We start from the raw sequence: 19,493 nt of genomic DNA on the forward strand, positions 1-19,493 counted from the left end.
CGCTTCAAATAGTTCCACATTTCTTGAGCAGTTGAAAAAGAGCGCAAATTATTGATCATATGAGGATCAATTGTATTGAGAATCCAAGAAATAATCTGAGCATCTTTGATTTCCCACGCATCTAAGGCAGTTTTCTCTATCGATGCCTTCGAAACTCCATCAAGGTGACTCCATAATCCTTTTCCTTTAACATACATTTTGAATTGAAATTCCTAAGCAGCGTAATTCTTGCCAGTAAAACGGACACAAAAGTTGTCTCTTTCTTTTTCAGAAGCCATGAGTTTGCACGTGCACAAAAAAATATATATTTGTAGACTTTTTTTTTTTTGGTTAATGTGTAGAAAAAAAAATCACAGCCTTAGACAAGCAAAAAGAAAGGTGGAATTAAATCAGACAGTAAGCAAAAAGAAAGCCGTAAGCCAAAAAGAATTATCCAAGGCACGAGAACGACTACAACCACAAAGAATGACGATCAAGGAAGTTAGCTACAGCAGCGATAAGCAATAACAACAAGAATGACGATCAACAAACCAGAATGACGATCCAACAGCAGCAAGAAACAATCCAGAAGCACAATCTCAACACCAAAAAATTGTGAAAGACAACAACGAATCGCGAAGATGAAACCAAGAGTCGACATGCAGCTATGGTTGAGAGTTCGCAACGTATTCGCGAAACAAGCAAGGACCAAGAACGGAAGGAACGATTTCAAGAGCGACTCAGTGGGTGTCGCTAAATAAAGCCAAAATTAACTAAGAACTCACAGTTTGATCGAACCTGCTGATACCATGTCACAAATTAGGGTTTGATGCCTTTTTGCTTTGATATTTATCGGTATAAATAATCGTTACAACATTTATATCTAATAATTACAAATTAAGAAGATCAAATCAAATTCTAATTTGTCTAACTAATTTTAGAAAAACTGATAAATATAATTATAAATTATTATTTATTTCTTGATTCACATTATACTCTCTAAATTTGAATCAATTTTTATTGGAACTCGATCTTTTTATTACTACTTGATCATCTTTCTGTTTACTATCTTCCTCTTATTTTTTCTTAAAAAATTCTAAAACCCAAAGATAGTATTTATTTAATAATTGTTAAACTTGTACTTAGCACGTGGGTACACATCTTTTGACTCAGCACACGCTACACGATACACAACTCATTAATGGCTGTCAATTTTTGTTATCTTTTAGCATGAAAAACACACTTTATCTTAAATTTTTTTACTTATGAACTCAAATGATTAACTGATACAAGACAAAATTAATGGATTAAATAAATGGATCTTGTTCGATGTTTTAGACATTTTTAAGAAAATTCAAATGATAATAAGTTTTGTATTTTATTGGTTGGAAAAGATTGGAATAAGACATTCTAGAACTGTGAAATCTGCCAAAATAAAATTCTATATTTTTTGAATCACTTATGATCTCTCTTAAAATTGAATTCAAATATGATCTAAAAAAGTCTAGTTAGTCTTATTGTTGAAATATCTTAGAATCGTTCTTTTTATTTTATTTTATTTTATTTTTTTATATCATTCTTAAATTTAAGGAGTTGATTGATATATGTCACCGATTGGTGCATGTTTTTCGGTTCTTCATTGATATTATGGAAAAGTAAAAAACAAATTAAAGTTTCTAAATCATCTACTGAATCAGAGTATCTTGCCATGTCTACTGCTTGTTCTGAGATAATTTGGCTTCGTGGTCTTTTGGATGAACTTGGATTCCCTCAAACAAAGTCGACGTCTCTCTATGTTGACAATACAAGTGCTATGCAAATTGTTGCAAATCCTGTTTATCACAAGCGCACCAAATATATTGAAGTCGATTGTCACTCTATCCATGAGGCCTATGATAATCATGTTATATTCATCTCTCACATCTATACTCAATTTAAAGTTGCAGACATTTTTACCAAAGTTATTCTTCGACGCGCCATCAGTTTCTAGTTAGCAATTTGATGCTCCTTGACTAGCCACATCAATTTGAGGGGGATGTGAATCAAGAAATAATATTAATTTGTAATTATATTTATCAGCTTTCTTAAAATAAGTAGACAAATCAAAATTTGATTTGATCTTCTTAATTTGTAATTATTATATATAAATGTTGTAACTATTATTTATACTAAGAAATATCAAAGCAAAAGGATCAAGCCATAATTTGTGATACAACTCTTTGAATACATAGTATTGGCCAGAGGTGGGCAATGAAATGCGTTCTCCTTTTTTCAAAACTCAAACCCCAACTTTGAAATATACTTATTCAAAAAAAAAAAAGTTGCTTGCTAATCAATCCCAAGGAAAATTATTTGAAGCTTCTCAAAGTGTTAATCCGAATTTGAATATTGAAACAATACATAGTGAAAAGTAGAATGCATAGTAATAGTAGTAGCTTATAAAATTTTAGATACAACCAGCACTTCTATGTTCTAAATGTTGCACATTCATTTTTGCTTGACAATGAAATACATTGAGTAGAAGAAGATCAATGAAATAGTACAATTCTGTATTGCAGAAAAGAATATAACTCAATCTAATTGTGTTTAAGCAACACCTCCTTAATCACTTTGTCCAAGTTCATATATGAACAACCACCAACTCTTGTGTCCTCCATTGCCGTCCGAATCTTGATCAGATGATCAAAATTGTGGAATACATGCAGTCAAATTGTAATCAATCCAAATTCTTATAACACATTCATACATGTCAAGTAACGGCTTACTGCTCATATTTATGTTAGAAGCATAAGAAAAGGATGGTGATGAATGGATTTGGATTCCATACAGTAAATGTGAGATGTAGGTATTCATCTTGGCTTTTTGATCTTTAAATTAATGGTAAAAATAATTTGGTGAATGTGTAATGTGAATCAAATAATCTTAAATCAATTATTTTGATTTTTTTCGTAAATGAGATGATAAATATACTAGAAACTCACACACAGTTGTGAGGTTCTGGCTTCAAAAATAAAAAAAGTGGAAACTTTATTATTGTTGTTACAATAATAAGTATTTTTTTATAAATTATAACCACTATCATAATTATATATTGATGAAGAATGATAATCTATTTTTTAATTTTGTTAAGTTTTTAGTATTGGATTGTTAACCAAAATTTGAACTAAATACATCAATTATTTGTTGAATAATTTTTACTTCTCATAGAAGATCTGAATCTGTGATTACGACAGAAGATCTCAATCAAATTGGAAGATATTGTTTCTTCTTTCTTTTGTTTAGTGCTAGAAATTTCATTTCCTGTTTGATATATATGTGGCCATATGTGTGAGAACTGTCATGGTTGTTGTCAAAATCTTATCTCACTTTTTATTTTTAGCGATTTATTCTATTAAATTTAAAGATAAAATATTGGAAAACTAAAAAGTTGACATGTAGACCCATAATAATTTAAAAAACTGAAATTAAATTAAATGCAACTACATATAAGAATATGGTAACACAGAGGCATCCGATATGAGACAAATCATTAATCTGAAGTGTTGATGCTATATAAAATTTATAGCTTATACTTATTCTCACCAAAATCTCATATCAGTTTCATTATCTTTAAATCTCTAACCTAAGTAAACTACTATGTCTATTTTTGTTATAGTAAAACTAATTTCCAAGGTATGGTGAAAGATGAACCTGTGCTTTAAAATAACTGATCTTATGCCTGATATTTAAAATTTGATCCTCTCATTTGCATCCTAAGGACCACACTCACAGCTATGTTGTTCTTTGAAGATATAGAATTTAGAAAATAAAAAATATACATAATTGCATACTCAACATAAGTGAATGCATCATAACAATTATACTCACTAAAATGTTGAAGTTCACACTTAAGAACATAGGTAGACATAAAATAAAAATGATTGTTCCTAACAAAAACTATTTCAATCTTGTATGATACAGGAGAATTTTAATTTAAACTAGTAGTTCACACAGCAAAAAAAAAATTATTTGTTGCAAAATGGATCTTTGACATGATAATGGAATTCAAATTCAAGATAGTGTGAAAAATAAGTCTTTCTTTCCAAACTTATGTTTGATTTTGTTTTAGCAAGACCTCATTAATCACTTTGTCCAAGTTCATGTATGAAGAACCTCCAAGTCTTGTGTCCTTCTCCACCTTCTTCAACTCAATTGACTTTTGTCTCATCTTCTTTCCTTTCTCTCCCACCATCAATTCATTGACCAGCTTCTCCACCTCTTCTCTCTTCACATTAGTATCAATTTCAAGTCCAATCTCCCATTCTTTACAAATATATCTGCAGTTTGCCGTCTGTTCAGCAAAGAATGGCCAACACAACATTGGAACTCCAGCACATATGCTCTCAGTGGTTGAATTCCATCCACAATGAGTCAAGAATCCACCAATTGAAGGGTGGTTCAAAACTTTCTCTTGTGGACACCAACTTGCTATTAGGCCTCTATCTGATATTTCATTCACAAACTCAGATGACAAAACCACAGAGCCACCAATGACAAGATCAGGCCTAATGATCCACAAAAATGGTTTTTTGCTATTAGCCAAACCCCAAGCAAACTCTAACAGTTTCTCCAAAGTCATAACCGTCATGCTCCCAAAATTTACATAAACAACAGACTTTGGTTCCTTAGATTCAAGCCATTCAAGACACTTGGTATCTTCTTTCCAAAGATTGGAACTTAAAGATACCAAGTGATTCTGCAAACTTTCATTTAAATATGAAGATAAAGGGCCAATGGCATAAATAGAAGGAAACATAGAGGATAGTGCATTCATTGCATCATTCTCAAGTTCATTAGAAGTATTAAAAATAATAGCCGCGGCTCGGGGAGCTCTATCAATCGATTCGATGATAAACTCTACCAAGGAATCATTAGGATCTGTAATCCTTACATAGTCAGGCAAATCCTTCAGTCTAAAGTTTTTCAGTCCTGGAATACAGTCTACTTTAGTTTCCAAATATCCATTTGTCAGATAACTCTTATCTGCATATCAAGTTACAAAGTTATTAGATTTAAGCTCATATGAACAATTTAACTACACTACACCTATGAAAAAAAGAAATACAGAATATTTATTGTTACCTTTTAGTGGTATGAGACCTTTTTCAAACAATGTTGGTAAGTGCAAACTACACAAGAAATTACATGCATTGGCAGGACTAAAGAGAATAATAGGGAGAGAAAGTTCTTCAGAAGCTTGTATAGTAAAGCTCATGCTATAATCAGAAACTATGCAAGTAAGTGGTGGAATAAAACCAGCAATGGCTGAATCATGAAGTTTAGCAAGAAGTTTGTGAAAGGGTTCGAGGAAGTTCTTTCTGATTGATTCACAAAGAGACAATATTTTTTGACTAACATCATCATCACCTTCCATTGGAGTGAAACCATCTGGTATAGTCTCAAAGTTAAAGTCAGTGAAACCATCAAGAGAATTAGGACCCTTTGATTCGACCAAACGTTTGTGATTGTATTCAGTGTTGACAAAGGTTATGTGAAAGCCTTTAAAGTGAAGAATTTTTGCTAGTTTCAACAATGGATTGATATGGCCTTGAGCTGGATATGGAATCAACAAAACATGTGGCTTTTTGTCAGTAATGTAACTCATTTCTGGTTTTTCCTTTTTGTATGTTTATTGTTTATGTTGTGAGGTATAGAGAAAGAGTGATAAGCCACTGCTTTAATAGAGAATTGATTTGGATGAATTCATTTAAGTTAAAATATATAGTTGTTTATGTGAAAATGAATTGACCAATAAATATATAAAATCAATTCACACCATACAAATTTAATCCTGATATATGTATATATATAAAACTACAAATGAAAAAGAACTAACGAAAACAAACAGGTGTGGAAATGTATATGAGATCTCAATAAAATGGAGTAGGTAACATTGCATATTTATAAATCTTATTTGGTTTGTATGTTTTTATGTAATAAAATAATGTAAGTTGGCTATAGTAGGTCCATGCTATTGGCCCAACCACCCAAAGGAATCTCATAGTTATATTTCTAGAAAAAAAATTAAAAATAGTTTTAATGCCATCTAAAAGTATTCTTCTAAATAAATATATACACACGAGGATTGTGTGAAACGTAAAGGCCGGAAAATGAAATTGTCTCTAACAATGTAAGTAAATTTAGTTGAGTCTATCACTAGTTTAAATTTTTGAAAAAATAGATAACTCGATAAAGTAGTATGTCCTTATTAATATTGCTTCTCCGGACAAGGGTGAAGCTGAATGTATAAGCAAAGATGTTGAATAATAGTATTTAGTGAGTTGTTAACTTTTTGTTTTGTTGATCATACTTTCAGTTTATTTAATTTAGCTAATATATATTATATACGAGATGAACTATCAATATCAAAATATGCATATTGTTGATTCTTTAATCTCTAACTTTAGATTTTCTACCTTTCGGTGATTTTATGCAAAAACGAGGAGAGATGTAAGAGAAAATATAGAGAAAAAATGAAAGAAAAAAAAAACTATGAGATATATAGAGATAAAGTTAGAATGTATTTTTCTATTTAAAGTTAGTCGCTATTTGTCTTTTCCGATGGCATTTGCTACCTCTATTATTAACATTAAAATGGTAAAAAAAAAATAAATTGAAGAAAGTTGTCCTATGGATGCCTTATAATAAATTGTTGTTCAATTGTTTTTGTCTTCTTCATTTGTTCCTTTCTTTACCTATTAGTATTTAATAGTTATTAAACTTGTACGTGTAACGTGGGTACACTTTTTTCGACGCAGCACATTCCTACACGCTACACAACTCATTGATGGCTGTTAATTTTTATTATTTTTTAGTTCACACAAACATGAAAAACACACTTTATTTTAAGATTTTTTAATTATGAAGTCAAATGATTAACTGATACAAGCCAAAATTAATGGATTAAATAAATGTATCTTGTTCGATATTGTAGACATTTTTTAAGAAATATTTTGTAAATTTATATATATTATGATTCTTTTTTAGATGTATTTTATTGTTTAGATAAAATTAGAATAAGACATTCTAGAATTGCGAAATATGCTAAAAAAATATTCTATGCTCGTTGAATCACTTATATGATCTTTTTTAAAAAATTGAATCCAAACATGATTTAAGAAGTGTGAGTAGTCTTATTGTTAAAATATCTTATTATCATTAGAATTTTTTTTTTATATCACTCTTAAAATTTAGGAGTTGATTACTTGTTACACAACTATTACCAAAAATATTTTTCTATATGGTATTAGAAGGGATGAACAACTCATCCTAGCGATAACCTTAATCGGCTCCTCTGTGAGTAACCCTATCGGCGATGGAAACCTAACTGGCAGCACATAAGATGCGAGCCTTGGTCGCTATGGCAGCCCTGGCGATGGAACTGACCTTGGTGAAAGTAATGTAACAATCTACCAATGAGTTGATGACCTTATGGCAAAAATTAGATTTGTGCTATGAAGATAACTGGAAGTATATGGAAGATAGTGTTTAGGTCATCAAGAGGCAAGAAAGCATAATTTTATTTTTCTTGCGGGTCTAATAAAGAACTTGATGAAGTAAGAGGCAAAATCCTTAGAAAAAGCCATTTATCATCCCTTCTAACTTTTTCAAAAGTTAGAAGAGAAGAGGCGACACTAAAAAAATTTAATTCGGACAATTCGGCCAAAAACAAGACTCATGTCCGACTCAGTCAACATAAGAAATTGTTGATCAATAAAAACCGAGGAAAAACCAAGAAAATCGAGTTGAACCAGACAGGTCCTTGAACCGGGCCTAGTTTTAGAAAACCGTCCAATTTGTTTAAAACACTCAATTTTTTTAAATTAAAAAAAAAAAATCTTTTGAAGTTTAACTTTCACAAATAAAACCTTTATTTCACTCAAACATTTATTACACTTAATTCATATCAATAGGTTTTTCAGTTGAATTTTTTTTGTTTCAAATAATAAAGATGATATTATGTTGTTGCATTTGAGGTTATGCCACTCTAACTTTAAATATTTAAAGTCTCTATTTCCAAAAAAAATTGTTAATCAAGATTTTTCCACTTTCAATATGAAATTTGCGAATTTGTTAAACATTATCGATATTCCTTTCTAATACATGAGTATAAACCTTCAAAATCTTTTTCGGTGATACATAATGATGTTTGGGAGTCTAATAGGATAAGTTATTTATCCAACAAAAAATGGTTTGTCATCTTTACAGATGATCATACCAAACTTTGTTGTGTGTACTTATTAAAAGAAAAAATCAGAGGTAGCTCATATAATAAAACATTTTAAAAAATTGGTGCATATACAATTTGACTCTCAAATACAAGTGTTTAGAACGAATGATGGAACTGAATACTTTAACATAGTCCTGGATTTTTTTTATGGAAAATGAAGTTGTTCATTAAAGCTCGTGTGTTAACTCACTTCAGCAAAATGGAATTGCAGAGAGGAAAAATTGACACCTTCTTGAGGTGACACACACATTACTCTTCTCTACCAACGTCCCAAAATATTAATAGGGTTTAGGGTATTTTGACTACTGCACATTTCATTAATCGCACGTCATCACGTGTGTTACAATTCCAAACACCTTTTCAAAGTTTCTTGAAATATTTTTCCATTGCATCAATCTTTGTTGATTAACCATTGAAAACTTGCAGAGAGGAAAAATTGACACCTTCTTGAGGTGACACACACATTACTCTTCTCTACCAATGTCCCAAAATATTAATGGGGTGAGGTTATTTTGACTACTGCGCATTTCATTAATCGCACGTCATCACATGTATTACAATTCCAAACACCTTTTCAAAGTTTCTTGAAATATTTTTCCATTGCATCAATCTTTGTTGATTAACCATTGAAAACTTGTGGATGCACGACTTTTGTTCATGAACATAAACATCTTAATAAACTTGAACCTCGTGCTATCAAATGTGTTTTTCTTAGCTACTCCTCCACTCATAAAGGTTATAAATGATTTGATACTAGTACAAAGAAATTTTTTGTTGCAATGGATGTTACCTTTTTTGAAAACAAATATTTTTTTAGAAGAATCATCTTCAAGGGGGAAGTCAAGTGAAAATGTTTCCCTTTAATTTTACGAAAATCTGATTTTTTTTACAGAAAATGTGCATACATCACATCATTCTATTATTGTTGCACCTAAAGAAATTGCCTCATAAACAATAAGTGATTCTATTTCTACCATGAGTAAGGGTCTTACCAAATTTGAGGCAACAAATCAAAGAAAATAATTTTTTAGAACTTGATTTAGGGAAAAAGAAATCAAATATCACCGCATAAGAAACCTTGTGATGGAACTGTTGTTTTTTGAATTTCGAAAAAACCTTTTAAAAATAATTTATGCCACCAAAAAGATTAATGAGTTGAGTCGCGGAGTAGGTCACTATATTTAAGACGTTTTGAGGCACTGCCCAAATTGTGTAAGACAGACTATCAACCACGAAGTCCCTAAGATAAAACATCCCAGATACTCTGTATCGGAGTTCTACTGCACCGTAGAAAATCGTTCTAAAACGACACCCTCAATATGGCGGTCATATGACTGCCACTCGTAATATGGCACTAAGACCACTCGAAAGAAAGGGAAGAAAAAGTAAGAAGGGGGAGAAGTGAGAAAAGCCTTAGATACAAAGAGCTTTTGGTGTGTTTTTCCAACTGAGGAGAACCCTCTATTTATAGAGGAAATCCGCAACTGTATTTGAGAGAATCAGGAGTCCATTAGAACCTGCGCTCCAAGATGTGACCTTAGAAACGTGCGCTCCAAAATAGCTGACCACCCAAAACGTGCGCTCCAAACTTAGGATTTTGACTATGAGTTTTGACTGGACAACAACAGAAACGTGAGACCAAAGATTAGGGTTTTGACCGAGCAAGAAACAGACACACGAATTCAGGAAAGAGGACTGAATCAGATATATAATGTTGACTCGGTGGAAGAAAGTTACATAATTAACGTATTAATTAGAGACAAAACGCAAGCATTCAGTTAATTAAAATAAATAATTAATTTTCACATGCTAAAAAATAATAATACTAGCCAAAGCCAAAGCCAAGGCTGATTGATTATGGTATTCTTTGCTTGCCATTTGTTCCTTCTTATTAACAAACAAGTGACATATTGACAAAGAGATTCACAAGAACAAGTTTTGAACATTTAATTAGCAAGATGGGCATGATTGATATCTACACACCAACTAGGGAGATGTTGAAATATCTTATCATTATTAGAATTATTCTTTTTTATTTCCGTATTATTTATTTTTCTTGTATCACTCCTAAATTTAAAGAGTTCATAAATTTAAAAAGTTGATTGGTTATACTTTCTCCAATAAAAAAAATATATTTATTCAAATAATTACACAACTATTATCAATAATATTTCTTAATATTTATTAATTTCTGATTCACAGATAATTATATGACATTGCAACCATAACAAAATTTCAGCTGTCATTTTAAAGGAAAAGTAATTTAGAAAGACCAATATAAACCATATAGTCTACTAAACCGAAACTATAAATGATTGTGGACCGACCACCTTATAAGTTTCAGTTCCATAACATAAATTCAACTGAAGTAGAAGTACAAGATATTTCTCACTACAAACAGAAAAGTTTATAACCGTAGAGATGCAAGTGACTTAAAGTCCAAAACATGCACGACCACTTTTTTTATTTTTTAATCATAATTTATTATTGGCTATTAGTTTCCATCCTTGAATCAGCCCAATTTTCTTTAAACAAAAGCTCAAGATTCTCTCTAAAATTCACAATTTCATAATATAAATCTATAACTGCAAAGTGATCTAAGAGTAAAATAGGATGAATTTTTTTCTCAATGTGCGAAGTAGACTCTTTCACCAATAATATTTTCTCATTTTCAAGGACCCTTCAAAGTATTTTACCAAAGCAAAATATTTAGTTAGTCATATTAACATCTGTAGCAAAAGGATTTTTTTATGTATTATACAACCAAAAATAATTGTACAAACTATTAAAATGAGTTTGTTTTTCTAGTCTGTTTCACATATGATGGTAATGAGTTTGTTAAATTATTGTAACTGTGAAGGGAGCTTTATTTCCAACTTCAATAATATAAATCTGTCTGAGCCATGGTTTGGTGAAGTGTTTGGATTGCAGATATGTAAAATGTTCGTTGTCTGCACCGTAGTAAAAAGTACACTAAACCTTATCATTTAGAAGAAGAAGAAGTCGTAAAAAGATTTCCTTTAAATAAATATGCATAAAGATCATTATTGTTGTCTTACAAGTAGTCAGACTTGTGACTCAGACTCCGACGTTGAAATATACTTATTCCAAAAAAAAAAGTTGCTTGCTAATCAAGCCAAAGGAAAATTCTTTGAAGCTTCTCAAAGTGTTAATCCCAATTTGAATAATGAAACAATACATAGTGAAAAGTAGAATGCATAGTAATAGTAGTAACTTATAGAATTTTAGATACAAATAGCACTTCAAAATTCTAAATGTTGCCCATTCATTTTTGCTTGACAATGAAATACATTGAATAGAAGATGATCAATGAAATAGTACAATTCTGTATTGCAGAAAAGAATATAACTCTATCTAATTGTGTTTAAGCAACACCTCATTAATCACTTTGTCCAAGTTCATATATGAACAACCACCAACTCTTGTGTCCTCCATTGCCTTATTCTTCAACTCCATAGCCTTTTCCCTCATCTTCTTTCCTTTCTCTCCAACTATCAATTCATTGACCAACTTCTCCACTTCCTCTCTCTTCACATTAGTATCAATTTCAAGTCCAATCTCCCATTCATTGCAAATAAATCTACAATTTGTTGGCTGATCACCAAAGACTGGCCAACACAACATTGGAACTCCAGCACATATGCTCTCAGTGGTTGAATTCCATCCACAATGAGTCAAGAATCCACCAATTGAAGGGTGGTTCAAAACTTTCTCTTGTGGACACCAACTTGCTATTAGGCCTCTATCTGAAGTTTCATTCACAAACTCAGATGACAAAACCACAGAGCCACCAATGACAAGATCAGGCCTAATGATCCACAAAAATGGTTGTTTGCTATTAGCCAAACCCCATGCAAACTCTAACACTTGCTCATGAGTCATAACTGTAATGCTCCCAAAATTCACATAAACAATAGACCTTGGTTCCTTAGATTCAAGCCATTCAAGACATTTGGTATCTTCTTTCCAAAGATTGGAACTTAAAGAAGTCAAGTGATTATGTGGAGTTTGATTTAATAATGAAGGTAAAGGGCCAATGGGGTAAAGAGAAGGAAACATAGAAGAGAGAGCATTTATTACATCACTCTCAAGTTCATTGGAAGTACTCAAAACAATAGTAGTGTCTCTAGGAATTCTGTCTGCCACTGCACTAAAGAATCCTAACATAATATCATTTGGATCTCTTGTCCTGATAAAGTCATTAATGTCCTTCAGTCTAAAGTTTTTCAAACCTGGAATCCAGTCTACTTTGGTTTCCAAATATCCATTTGTTAGATAACTCTCATCTGCATATCATAAGTTGCATATCATAAGTTAATAGCTTGATGGAAATTATCTGTTGAAGTATAAATGATACTTTTGCAATTTTATGAAAATTTGTGGCAGGTCATCCACTCAATAAGAACTTTTAATTTGACGATCAAATTCTTGAAATTGAATGTCTATATTTAGTTATTAACTGACATAACTGTGTTTTTTAATAGACAAATGTTAATAAGATAGTGTTGAGTATGGCTCATAGGTAATGGATAGACAATGGTAGGCTTCATTGTCGCTGTCTACGAGTCATACTTAACACTAACTTAATTCGTTAACAAACATTTTGTGTTCCAGTTTTGCAAATTCGTTTTCTCTAATCTTTTAGGACCCATATATTGATCTAACAGTTAGATTGTGTTAGTTTCCGGGATCAAACCCGAGACCTTATGCTTAAAACTCCTTCAATGTTCCTTAATTCACCAACCGAACGTTCCTTAACTCACCAACCGAACTACCTTCGAAGGACATTGACCTAACTAATGTGAAGACTAACTCTTACCCTACAGAGGAGAAATCAAGTTACTTTAGGAGTAACTTTAAGCTAAGTTACTCTGTTTAATAACTCAATATAAACTTTAAAATTCACCAATCCAACCTTCTAAATCTAACATTCTTACTGAGTAGATCAATTCCACAAATTATGATAAAATTTAAAAATTATTTAATAATTCATTAAATAATTTCAAATGAAGGTATAATAAGTTTTTACTAAATGAAGAAAAAAAACTTATCTTAGTACCTTTGAGTGGTGTGATACCTCTTTCTACAAAGGAATGCAAGTAAAAAACACACAATAAAGAACATGCATTGGCTGGAACAAAGAGAGCAATTGGGAGTGCAAGTTCTTCAGCAGCTTGAATAGTAAAAGTCATCAAACAATCAGAAACCAAACAAGTAACTGGTGGAATAAGACCAATATTGGCAGATTCACTAAGTCTAGCAAGAACTTCACAAAAAGGTTTATAGAAATTCTTCATGACTGATTGACAAAGAGAGTTTGTGTCTTGACTAACATCACCATTACCTTCCATTGGTGTTAAACCATCTGGTATAGTTTCAAAGTTAAAGTCAGTGAAACCATCAAGAGAATTAGGACCCTTTGAGTTAAGCAAACGTTTGTGATTGTATTCAGTGTTGACAAAGGTTATGTGAAAGCCTTTAAGGTGAAGAAGTTTTGCTACTTTGAATAATGGATTGATATGGCCTTGAAGTGGATATGGAATCAACACTGCATGTGGTTTTTTCTCTGCATAATTATTCATATCTGATGAAATTTTCTGTTTCTATGTTATGTATGCAAGATATGAGGTTGAGAAGCTTGTTCTTACATAAATGGAAATAGGATAGTGTTATCCTGTGACTCTTGGAGGAGTAATAGAATTAAAAAAAAATATAAAGAAATCAACAAACAGATATAAAATTTAGGAGGTCCTATCAAAAGAAAATAAGATCTAATAATTGATTTTTGCTATTATTATAATTTTTTCACTTTTGCTTCCCACACCCCTCAATTTACTTCCCACACCCCTTAAATTTTTTGTAAACCCTGAATACCCAAACTACCCTTCTCTCTTTATTCAATTAACTCATCATTTCTAACTTCATCATCTTCATCTTCATTAACCTAACACCTTCATCTTCAATCATCTACATCCTTGAATCAAGTAAGCAATCTTCAATCATTTTTAACCCTAAACCGAATTTTTTTTTTTGAATGGTTTAGGGTTTTTTGAATGGTTGTTTTTGAATATTCATCAATGGTTGTTTTTTGAATGATTGTTCCAAATTTCATCACTTTTACGTGAACTGAGATAAGTATATGTACGTGTTCACGTAGCAAATACGTAAATTGAATTCAAGTGAACATACGTAAACTCGGTTCACGTATGACTGAGATTTTTCAAATTCTTACCAATACGTGAACTAAATTCACGTATGTGTACGTGAATTCAATTCACATGTTTGTTACGTGAATTGAGTTCACGTACGTTATCTCAATTCACGTAGTTCATATGAAATTTTAAAACTCCATTGATGTACGCAATCTTAATTCATGTACGTTTACGTAAACTTAATTCACGTAGCATCTGAATTTTCTTAATTTTATTAGATACGTGAATTCATTTCACGTAAACGTACGAAATCCAGATTTTGAAAAAAAAATTAAGCTACAAAACCCAACAAAATACATATCTAGTTGATTTGAATCACTATAATGATAAAGATGATGAAAATGATGAAGATGTTGAAAATGATTGAAGATGAAATGTATCAAAATGATTGAAGAATATTGAAGAAGATTGAAAATGTTAGGTTAATGAAGATGAACATGATGAAGATATATAGAAATGAAGGGTTAAATGAATAAAGAGGGAAGGACAGTTCGGGTATTTTGGGTTTACAAAAAAATTGAGGAGTGTGGGAAGCAAAATGAGGGGTGTGGGAAGCAAACGTGTAATTCTTTTTTATATAAAAAACTGTTGGTAAGTTAACTGTTATGTTAGTTTTAAGAAATAACCTTGATTGTGTTATTGGAAAATGTTGTCCATCAATCACAATCACCACAAACTCTTCACGTACAGTTACTTACAATCTATAAATTAGTTGTATGTATAAACACAACAAAATAATATGAAGCATGTGAGGATGCACTGTTTTTAAAGAGTTATTCTCCTAGATGAAAATTCCTAAGGATTTACAAAATTAACACCAAATAAATTGCTGAAATAAGAGTAAAATATCATTCTTATAGAGAAGAAAGAAATAATAAGACAATAAAGCCAATTAACTTTCAACTTTTTAAAAGTTCAACAAAGCCGATAAGATTTTGGAGTGGTTACAATGATGCATTAATATTATAGTATGATTAAAGCCATTATATTATGATGAATAATTAGAGTATGTTCAGTATTGTGTGTAAAGTCTAATTTAATTCGCAAATATTTATATTATTAAGCTAAGTATTATGTCTTGGATCTGAATCAAAAATCTTGCAATTGTGCATGTGAATTTTAAATAACGTTTATTATTTTGTCTACAAACATAAAATAATAATTACATAAAGAAAAACCTAGTTGTCTAGCCATTACAATTTACACGTCTTTTCATATTCATATATTAAAATAAAAAGAGTAGTATAGAGTTCTTTTTTGTGTAGAATTATCTCTCTACATTGTTTTTTTTTTCTCCTTTTATCTAAATATAAAAGGTTATTAATTTAGTTTTTTTTTTGTATTGTACATAATTTTGTGGAATGTTGTTTGATTTCTCATTTTGTTGTGATATTCGTTTGATTTAGATCGACAAATTAATTTTGATCAATTACAGATTCAATCAACACTTTAACATGATCAATGTTACAAATTCAAAGACACAAGTATTCTAAATATATACTTTAATTTTGTCAACTTTTTAGACGTTTTTCCATTTTACACTATGAACTTAGATGAATTAAGGTTGTAGACAGATTCATCATTTTCAATTTAAAAGATTTTGAAAAAAATAAAAAAATTCGATGTTTCTAACAATTTGAATTAATAAATATTGTTTTTTTAAGTAAAAAAAGAATATATTATGAAATAATTAATTTGTTCATTTGCCAATTGTCAAGTAAGGAAGACCAAATCAAGGTACTAAAGGTATATCAAAACCAAATAACTTTAACCATTTAATTAAATTTGCATTAATCAAAATTATGTAATTAAATTACTTTTAAATTTAAAATATTATAAAATTTACAATATCTACTACTCAAAATTCCTTTTGGTGTTTTTTACCTCACCGATTGAGCAACTTGAACTCACTTTATTGTTCTTAGATATGTTGGTTATTCTCTAGTTTAACCAAATCAAGAGTGCATTGAATTTTCTGTTGTGTCCATATGATACATTAATTAGTCAAGAATATTAGGGTCCACTAAATATTTATGCATGATTGTGAAGATGGACCACCAAAATAAGTATCAGTCCAGTTTGTCCACATGCAATCTGCATTAGAGAGTTTGTTATCCTTTTGATAGGTGGAAATAAATTTGTAAAACAAAATAATAGATAGTGTTATAAATCCTACTATCAAAGACACGAAGATTCATCTCATAGGAAAAATAAATTTGAGAGTTTAATACAGAGAAAAACACTTTTTAAAGATAGTAGACAAGTACATGAGGTGTTCTATATTTCGAGAGAATGCATAATAATAATAATAATAATAATATCAGCTTATAAAATTTTAGATACAACCAGCACTATTAAAAGATGCATAATTTTTTCTTGTGAGTGAAATACATTGAATAAAAGAAGATTAATGAAGTAACAGAATGCATAATATAACTCTATCTAATTGTGTTTAAGCAACACCTCATTAATCACTTTGTCCAAGTTCATATATGAACAACCACCAACTCTTGTGTCCTCCATTGCCTTATTCTTCAACTCCATAGCCTTTTCCCTCATCTTCTTTCCTTTCTCTCCAACTATCAATTCATTGACCAACTTCTCCACTTCCTCTCTCTTCACATTAGTATCAATTTCAAGTCCAATCTCCCATTCATTGCAAATAAATCTACAATTTGTTGGCTGATCACCAAAGACTGGCCAACACAACATTGGAACTCCAGCACATATGCTCTCAGTGGTTGAATTCCATCCACAATGAGTCAAGAATCCACCAATTGAAGGGTGGTTCAAAACTTTCTCTTGTGGACACCAACTTGCTATTAGGCCTCTATCTGAAGTTTCATTCACAAACTCAGATGACAAAACCACAGAGCCACCAATCACAAGATCAGGCCTAATGATCCACAAAAATGGTTTTTTGCTATTAGCCAAACCCCATGCAAACTCTAACACTTGCTCATGAGTCATAACTGTAATGCTTCCAAAATTCACATAAACAATAGACCTTGGTTCCTTGCTTTCAAGCCACTCAAGACACTTAGTATCTTCTTTCCAAAGATTGCAACCTAATGATGCCAAGTGATTTTGTGGTGTTTGATTTAATAATGAAGGTAAAGGACCAATGGGGTATAGAGAAGGAAACATAGAAGAGAGAGCATCTATTACATCACTCTCAAGCTCATTGAATGTATTCAAAACAATGGTAGATTCTCTATTGACTCTATCTGCCATTTCAATGAGAAATTCTAACATAATATCATTTGGATTTGTTGTTCTGATAAAGGCAACAATGTCCTTCAATCGAAAGTTCTTCAAACCTGGAATCCATTCTACTTTAGCTTCCAAAAATCCATTTCTCAGGTAACTCTCATCTGCATATCATGGAAGTTAATTATTTGTTCAAGTATAAATTATACTTTTCAAATTTTATGAAATTTTTTGGATATCAACTTCTTATTAAGAGTTTTTAAATTGACTGTAGTGCAATCAACTAAAATATGGACCGTCCTATCTTTTGAGTGTACGGTCCATATGTATCTGGCTGCAGTCAATGTTTACGTTGAGGCTTCATAGATTATAAATTATAATCTATGAAGACAAAGAAAAAAACTTAACTTGGTACATACCTTTGAGTGGTGTGAGTCCTTTTTCTACAAAGGAACGAAAGTGCAAAATACACATCAAAGAACATGCACTGGCTGGAAAATAGAGAACATTAGGGAGTGATAGTTCTTCAGCAGCTTGTATAGTAAAGCTCATACAAGAATCAGAAACTAAGCAAGTAACTGGTGGAATAAGAGCATCATTGGCAGAGTCATTAAGTCTAGCAAGAAGTTCACAAAAAGGTTTGAGGAAGTTCTTTCTGATAGACTGACTAAGAGAAGGTACATCTTGACTAACATCACCATCACCTTCTATTGGAGTTAAACCATCTGGTATAGTCTCAAAGTTAAAGTCAGTGAAACCATTAAGAGAATTAGGACCTCTTGATTTGAGCAAACGTTTGTGATTGTACTCAGTGTTGACAAAGGTTATGTGAAAGCCTCTAAGGTGAAGAAGTTTTGCTAGTTTCAACAATGGATTGATATGGCCTTGAGCTGGATATGGAGTCAACACAGCATGTGGTTTTCTGTTTGTAAAATTTCTCATCTTTGATATTTTCTGTTTGTGTGTTAAGTGCTTCTACAAGATATGAATGAGGTTGAGAAGCATTTGCTTTAATAGAGAGAAAAATTCCAATCTTATCCTATAGAGGCTCTTGAAAGAGAAAATTAAAGATAAAATATTGAAACAAAGACAAATTATTTATAAAAAAAAAACTATTAATAAAAGATCATCTTTCAAGTAAAGAGAGTTATTATTCACTCATTACTTTTTATTTATTTATTGTTATTCATTAAATGCAAAGAAGTAACTAAACCTATATCTTACTATATTAGAAGCAAAATGACACTTATTTGATAGTTCTTTTCTCTATATACCAAATAGATATTATCAGCACCACTCCCTCATAACAGTAGCCTACTTGATGTTTTAGTCTCTTGTGTATGTGTACTAGCCAAAGTTTTAGACCTATTTAAACTTCTAAAACAAACTCTGAAACTCATTATAAGATCATTTTTTAATATATTCTAAATAAACATAATTATAATTTACTGATTACAATTTATTAAAGTTAATATATATAAAACAAATACAAACATTAAATTCGTGTGATTGCATGGGTATATGACTAGTAAAGATATAAAATAAATTATTAGGGTCCACCAAAGGGACATATATTAATATATGCATGATGGTGGAGGTGGACCACTACTGTATATGTTCCCACTTCCCATACTTCCCATATGCAACTTGCAGAAGAGTTTGTTTTTCATTTTTTATTTTTGAAGCTTTTTTGTTTCAATTCTAATCCAAGCATCATTCAAGCTTGATAATTAAACAGTACAGAAGCAAAGAAAAACACTTTGATCACTCTGATACTATATTAAGATAGTATATACTTTTTA

At 31.0% G+C, this 19,493-nt stretch overlaps 3 protein-coding genes across 4 annotated transcripts; all 3 read right to left on the bottom strand.

The window, feature by feature from the left end:
• Positions 1-3,815: 3,815 nt before the first annotated feature.
• Positions 3,816-5,887, bottom strand: UGT85H6 (7-deoxyloganetin glucosyltransferase). Its single transcript, XM_004489394.4, has 2 exons — positions 5,101-5,887; positions 3,816-5,001 (listed from the first exon to the last, which is right to left on the bottom strand). Exons 1-2 carry the CDS (start codon positions 5,621-5,623, stop codon positions 4,067-4,069), a joined length of 1,458 nt encoding a protein of 485 aa, XP_004489451.1. The 5' UTR covers positions 5,624-5,887; the 3' UTR covers positions 3,816-4,066.
• Positions 5,888-11,448: 5,561 nt separating this feature from the next.
• Positions 11,449-13,994, bottom strand: LOC140919328 (7-deoxyloganetin glucosyltransferase-like). 2 transcript variants are annotated; one of them, XM_073365290.1, is made up of 3 exons: positions 13,614-13,994; positions 13,329-13,442; positions 11,449-12,555 (listed from the first exon to the last, which is right to left on the bottom strand). In XM_073365290.1, the coding sequence occupies exons 1-3, from the start codon at positions 13,849-13,851 to the stop codon at positions 11,624-11,626; spliced, it is 1,284 nt and encodes a 427-aa protein (XP_073221391.1). In that variant the 5' UTR covers positions 13,852-13,994; the 3' UTR covers positions 11,449-11,623. The 2 variants fall into 2 exon arrangements, with proteins under 2 accessions (XP_073221391.1, XP_073221390.1); XM_073365289.1 differs by having other exon boundaries at positions 13,329-13,993.
• Positions 13,995-16,778: 2,784 nt separating this feature from the next.
• On the bottom strand, positions 16,779-18,720 carry UGT85H3 (7-deoxyloganetin glucosyltransferase). The gene is made up of 2 exons (XM_004489391.4): positions 18,111-18,720; positions 16,779-17,855 (listed from the first exon to the last, which is right to left on the bottom strand). The coding sequence occupies exons 1-2, from the start codon at positions 18,631-18,633 to the stop codon at positions 16,924-16,926; spliced, it is 1,455 nt and encodes a 484-aa protein (XP_004489448.1). The 5' UTR covers positions 18,634-18,720; the 3' UTR covers positions 16,779-16,923.
• Between the last annotated feature and the right edge of the window lie 773 nt (positions 18,721-19,493).

This window comes from Cicer arietinum, chromosome 2, assembly GCF_000331145.2.
Source record: "Cicer arietinum cultivar CDC Frontier isolate Library 1 chromosome 2, Cicar.CDCFrontier_v2.0, whole genome shotgun sequence".
NCBI classification, from domain to species: Eukaryota; Viridiplantae; Streptophyta; class Magnoliopsida; order Fabales; family Fabaceae; genus Cicer; species Cicer arietinum.

Excerpts from the sequence above, each read along its gene's own strand:
- UGT85H3 (XM_004489391.4), bottom strand. The coding sequence starts at position 18,633 with ATGAGAAATTTTACAAACAGAAAACCACATGCTGTGTTGACTCCATAT. Across the intron at positions 17,856-18,110 it reads AGGACTCACACCACTCAAAG|ATGAGAGTTACCTGAGAAAT; the intron begins GTATGTACCAAG and ends CATGATATGCAG.
- UGT85H6 (XM_004489394.4), bottom strand. The coding sequence starts at position 5,623 with ATGAGTTACATTACTGACAAAAAGCCACATGTTTTGTTGATTCCATAT. Across the intron at positions 5,002-5,100 it reads AGGTCTCATACCACTAAAAG|ATAAGAGTTATCTGACAAAT; the intron begins GTAACAATAAAT and ends CTTGATATGCAG.
- LOC140919328 (XM_073365289.1), bottom strand. The coding sequence starts at position 13,851 with ATGAATAATTATGCAGAGAAAAAACCACATGCAGTGTTGATTCCATAT. Across the intron at positions 12,556-13,328 it reads AGGTATCACACCACTCAAAG|ATGAGAGTTATCTAACAAAT; the intron begins GTACTAAGATAA and ends TATGATATGCAG.